The sequence below is a fragment of the Aquarana catesbeiana genome, linkage group LG06 (assembly GCF_042186555.1).
Source record: "Aquarana catesbeiana isolate 2022-GZ linkage group LG06, ASM4218655v1, whole genome shotgun sequence".
In the NCBI taxonomy this organism is placed as follows: Eukaryota; Metazoa; Chordata; class Amphibia; order Anura; family Ranidae; genus Aquarana; species Aquarana catesbeiana.
Genome location: NC_133329.1, coordinates 412,330,283 through 412,336,282, shown reverse-complemented (window position 1 = coordinate 412,336,282; position 6,000 = coordinate 412,330,283). Strand labels below are relative to the sequence as shown.

The window sequence follows — 6,000 nt, the reverse complement described above, 5'->3', positions numbered from 1 at the left end:
CCCCCCCCCCCCCAAGATGTATGAGCATCATGGGTCAGCAAAAATCCCCCCAAAAAATGTAGCATTAATCTGAATGCTTACCTCCTAAGCATACAGTCCCCCAGTACAAACTTGCCCCCTGTTGAAATCCCCCCTCCAGCAACAAATGTTTGCCCCCCATCCATCAAATCCCCCCAACACAAAATGCCCCTCCCTAAAAAAGTCACTCCTCCTAGAACAAATCCTCTATACCTCAAACGTCCCCTCCAAGTACACATCCTCTCCCCATCCCACTCCAAATCCCCCCTCCTAGCCCGAATACACCCCCTAAATGTCCTCTCCTACCACAAATCTCCCCCCAAACAAGAATGTCCCCTCCTAGCACAATTCCCCCCCCCCCTTCCCCATATCACTTCTTCCCCCTCCTAACACAAATTAATCACCACTCCTAGGAATTCTTACCCCCCCAATTGATTGCTCCTCCCACACAAATCCCCTCTCCCTCAATCTCCTCAGAGCTTCCCCCAACTCACATGATACCACAGTGCCCAGGGCAGCCGACCCTCCTGCCCACCCCTTGAACTTTTCTAATACGATCTACATTCGGGAACAATTGTACATATTGTAATGTGTATGTGCCGCTAGGAAAATGTAATCCGGAGTTGTGACTTTCATGGTCCCAAACATTGTCCTGTTACATGATTATGTATGGTATGGGAATGTGTGAAGAACAATACAAACAACGGTTTCTGTATCCTTTATGCAAAATTTGGCTTATAGGGAGATTCTATTGAGTCTTTAAATACACTAAATTTATAAAGATATATACAGTGTATATGCAGTATTTCCATTGTGAGAGCTCAATGTGATGATAGGATGAGCATCTGGCCCTAAGTACCCCAAGGGGCAATGACAAACACTTTGGACTTCCACAAGTTATATATGGAAGGTTGGAAGTCAGAGTTACATAGTTACATAGTTGGTCTGGATGAAAAAAAGACACAAGTCCATCTAGTTCAACCAATAAAAGGGGGGGAAAAAATGATACAATCCTTTACCCACAGTTGATCCAGAGGAAGGCAAAAAAAAAAAACAGCAGTCATATAAAATCTGATACAAAGGCTGTATATTGCAGTGATTGGACTGTGTATGGGGGGTGTACATTTCCACCTAATATTCGCTATAGGAAACACTAGGATTGTACAATCAGAATCGTTACACCTGTGTGATAATTTTATAATCTTTTTATACTGATCGTAATAAATGTATTAATGCCACATACCTTGACATTAAAAATATCCAACTGTGAACAAAAGAAAAATCAGAAGAGTAAGGAGCAAATTCTTAAAATTCATGGCTAGGTTGAAGGTGATCTTTAATGTAACAAAATAGCTGTGTGATTAGTGTCAGATGGAGGCTGCCGCCCTCTGGCTTCCAGATTTTAAACAGCTTTCAGGAGTTTGCAGCTTCCATTGGACCCTCTATAGTTCAAACCCTTCGTTTTCCACATCTGTCCCTCCTGTTAGGTATCATGTATAAGATCGCTGTGCTTTTGTCCATCTACTGTGTTTATATCTCTCATAGGGATACATTTATTTTAAAAATTGCTGAAGCATTCGCCCAGCCGTCACGAATAATTACTGTAATTTGCCTAATATGTGTATTTACTATGATCGCCAGCTCCATCTAGTGGCCACAATGAGGTGTTTTCTTATGTGAGGTATTTCAGGAAAGTACCACATTATGACCACTAGATGGAGTTGACGATCATAGGAAATGAATAGCATTTGGACAGCAAATTTTTATAACTAGACCCCTGAAAGTGTATGTCAAGCCAATTCTTTTTTTTTTTTTTTTTTTTAGGGATGATTAGGACCTCTGTTAGATTTTCACTGATCAGGGCTCCATTAAATGTATTTCCCTTCACCGAACAGGAAGTGAGAAAAAAAAAATCTTCAAGCAGAGTAAAAGACAGAAAGCTGATCAGGGGTCTTGCCTTCCTCTTCTCTGCTCTGTATTTCCTGTTGTATTGCCTGTCTACAGGTGCACTTTACAGTTGGTGAGTTCCATCTGAAGCTGATCAGAGGGGGGGTTTTGCTTGATGATAAGTGTTGTTCCTTTAAGGAAGCCAACAAGCACTTTAAGGGAATTTAGTTCAGGCCAGAAGGTGGAGTAAGACGCACACGGAAGTAAAAAAAAAAGAAGAATGTGATCTTGTCAGGCGATGCTGCGAGCTGTACAGGGAAGCTGCAAGAAGTCTTAGCACTTCCCCATGGTCCTCATTGTCCTCTCTGAGGTCACTTGGTGAAGGTGATGAGGTATTCCGGATAGGCCTGGATGTCATTAAATATCACGAACACTGAGGGTCTTGATATCTTATCTGTGGCGCTGTCATACAGGTCGGTGGGGTTAGATGGGTTCTTGGCTGGAGGGGCGATCATGTCTTTATTCCCGGCACAGTATATACCGGTGAGGACACGGGCCAGGTACATGTATTTGTATCCATTTGTATCCGGTTTGGAGTATGTGTCATCCGCAGAGTAAATGGCTTCAGCAGCAAAATATGTCCCTTTTCCCAATCTTGCAGCTGTACTCATAGAGAGAGAAAGAAAAGTATTCATCACAGATCAGAAACACAACATGGAATATATATCTACACATGAGGATACCTACATTATATTGCCAAAACTATTGGGACAACCCTCCAAATCATTGGGTTCAGGTGTCCCAATCACCTCCATGGTCACAGGTGTATAAAATCACACACCTCGGCATGCAGGTGGCTTCTACAAACATTTGGGAAGGAATGGGTCGCTCTCAGGAGCTCTGTGAATCCAGGCATGGTACTGTTATAGGTGCCCACCTGTGCAATAAGTCTATCGGTGACATTTCCTTGCTACTAAATATTCCACGGTTGAAGTCTCGGGAAGAGGCACTGAGAAAGCAGGAGAAGTTGGTTGCTTCTTTGAAGGAAAGCACTGGTGTGTTCAGAAAAAAGTGTGAGAATGAGGAGAGATGCCAACAGATGAAGGAGAGTGCCGGTGCCAGTACCAGCCAGAGGGTGGATGCCGCAGTAATGGCGACAGTATGGATGAGGGGTAAGGAAGTGGCTTCACATGGTGGCCCCAGTACTACCCCTGTCTCAGGATCTGTTGCACCTGAGTCAGTATCTGCCCCCTCTCTCTCCAGCAGCCTGGGTCATGTCAGGAAGAGGTTGAGGAAAATGGCAGATTGCTGAAGACCATTATTGAAATGGAATCTCCCTTGAGTGGCACCAACCCATCAGATAAAGATCATGGGAATGCAGGCATGTATCCAGACAGAGAAGTTTCTGCTGACTGTGAGGAGTCCCACATGGACATTAACAGCGCAGAGCAGGAATCTTGCATAAACATTGAAAATGCAGAGCAGGAATGTCGCATGACAAACCAGATTTCAGAGGTTTCTATGCAGCCAGTTAATGTGTCATCTGTCCCAGTTATGAACTATGCTAGGGCTGTGTCGGGACAAAGTCATGCTGCTGCTGGTGGAAGGGAGCCAGTTGTGCGATTTTCACCCAATGCACCTTCTTCCATTAAATGCAGGAATGTGGTACAGCTCAGGTGGGAAGGAGGAGGTATTCCACCTATCAGGTGGGAGGTTGTGGATAAGATCCTAGCCATGGGATTTAAGGCGGAGGATATTTATGCACTTATCGGTCCGGCTGGTTCCGATGAATATGATTTATCATTTGTGTGTCCAGAGTCGCTGGATCTGTTTTGGGAGTGGTATGAGCGTGTATATAGGGACCAGCAGGACTGGAAGGTGCTTGTCCCCAAAGTTGTCTCACGTCAGAGCTTGATTAAGAATGTCACTATCCTGACAAGGAATGAGTCTATACCCCCCCCCCCCCCGAGGAATTATGGTTGAGGAGGTTTGGTGAAACATTGTGTCCCCTAAAAAAAGATTGAGGATGATAGAGGAATCTGGACGGGTGGGTGGTCAGTGTCAATGAGGTTGGGTGTGTGTGGGAATGTGGTCCAGCATTTGCCCTCCTCTGCCTTTATTGGTAGAGATAGGATTACCGTCTTCTACCCTGGTCAACCTAAGCTGTGCCATAAATGTGGAGTCAAGGGACATTTCTCCTCTAAATGTCCAGAACAGAAGTGTTCTTTGTGTCAGGAACTGGGGCATCTGGCGAGGGACTGTAACATCATTAAATGTAACCTATGTGATAAGGTCGGTCACCCTTATAGCCGAAGCCCTGAGGCTTTGCACAATAAGCCAGAGTTAGTGGAGGAATTTTTCCGTCTGGATGGAGATGAGTTTGGGTTGGCGGAGGTTGTACCAGGGGATCCTAGTGTCTCTGTCCCATCAGAATCTGTGTCTGTGAGGCCCTCTGTGGTGTCAGTGTCCCCCCAGTCTGTGGTCTCCCAGTCAGTGTCAGAAAGTGTGGTTGTCAAGTCTGTGTCTGCACCTATTGTTTCTCCTAGTGTAGTGAAGGCAGTGGAGGGTGCTGGACCAGAGTGTATGGTGGTGCCAACCCCTCCTCGGCGTAGCAGAAGTGCGGGTGGAGTGAGGGATGGATTGGATGATGGCGGAGGGGGAAGTGGGAAGGGCATGAGGGTGGCTGGTGCAGAATGCAAGGTGAATGATGTGGAAGTCGGGGTGAATGATGGGGGAGGGGTTAATGGTGGGGTTTTGGAATCGCATCCTGATGGCGATTAAATCTCAAAATGTTTCTTAGCCTGGATTGTGTTTAAGTTGAGGTTCAGATTTTGTCAGGAAAAGGTTTTCTTTACTTGCTGATGTAAGCACGCTTGTTTTTGTTTAGTAGTTGTTTATTTTTGTGTCAATATGTTTTTTTTAATGAACTGTATGTTTGTAAGATTTTTTAAAGTTTAAAAAAAGTTTACACTCTAATGTCCCCTCCCCCCACAGTCACACACTATTATTATTATACATTTATACTGCTCTGACATATACCACAGTGCTGTACAGAGAACACTGAGCCAATCACATCAGTCTCTGTACCAGAGGAGCTTACAATCTAATGCTGTCCCCCCCCCTCAGTCACATTAGTCTCTGTACAGAGGAGCTTACACTCTAACGCCCCCCCCCCACACAGTCACATCAGTCTCTGTACCAGGAAAAACTCTGGCACACTTTTGATGAATATTGAATTTGTAGGATTAGATGGAGTTGCTCTCAGCAGTTACTGTATCAGACAAGAGAAGTGTATAGAAGGATAGGGGGGGTCTCTTCTCACCATTGGTCCCAGCATATGCTCTGTTGAACCCGTTACGATTTATATTCTCGGTTGTCGCACTCTCAGTGCCATGGAAGAGCCTCTTCTCATTGGTCCTGGTGCCGTTCTTGGCATTAATACTGTTCTTCTTAATTTGGTAGTTCTGATACAAATGTGTGTTCTGTATTCTCTCAATCTGGGAGGAAAGGAAATAAAACAGAATCATCATCTGTGTTCACTGATCAACGTTCCTCAGTCTTGTCTGATATCATGGGAAATATACCTGCACTGTATGGGATTGTGTCTATATAGAGGGATCTGTGCTGGATGGGAGGATGACACTACTGGGGTGATTGTTGCGGGGGGGGGGGGGGGGACAACAAGCAGCATGATCTAATCATGGGTGAAAGCAGGAACTTTTCTGCAAGGTGCACCTGCTAAGACTAAGGTGTGATGGACCGCCAGACTTCCGTCATGATATAGCTTCCTCCAGTCTGGACCCAGGAACCAAGTATTATAGCTGAGCACCCAAGGACTAGACGACACTAGCTTAGGTGCAAGCTGGAACTGGAACTCATTTTATTGTGAACTCACATAGAATTTATACAGTACACAAGATCAGCTAAGGGCCTGATCGTGTTATCCTAAGCAATTAGCACATCCAAGGAACAGCCAACATGAACAGTATGCTAATCAACATCCAGCAACTAATTGCTGACAGTGATCGAATATACATGAACTAATTAACAACTAGTCGCCTAGACAAGCCTAGGTGACTCAGGTCATTGTCCACC

At 44.9% G+C, this 6,000-nt stretch overlaps 1 protein-coding gene across 1 annotated transcript in view; it reads right to left on the bottom strand.

Moving 5' to 3' along the window:
* Nucleotides 1-721: 721 nt before the first annotated feature.
* Nucleotides 722-6,000, bottom strand: part of LOC141147293 (protein mono-ADP-ribosyltransferase PARP14-like) — a 98,565-nt gene continuing 93,286 nt past the window's right edge. The window contains exons 16-17 of the mRNA XM_073634502.1: nucleotides 5,228-5,402; nucleotides 722-2,566 (exon numbers count right to left, since the gene is read on the bottom strand). Of these exons, the coding sequence (XP_073490603.1) occupies nucleotides 2,277-2,566; nucleotides 5,228-5,402 (465 nt within the window). The 3' untranslated portion in view covers nucleotides 722-2,276. The remainder of the gene's footprint in view (nucleotides 2,567-5,227; nucleotides 5,403-6,000) is intronic.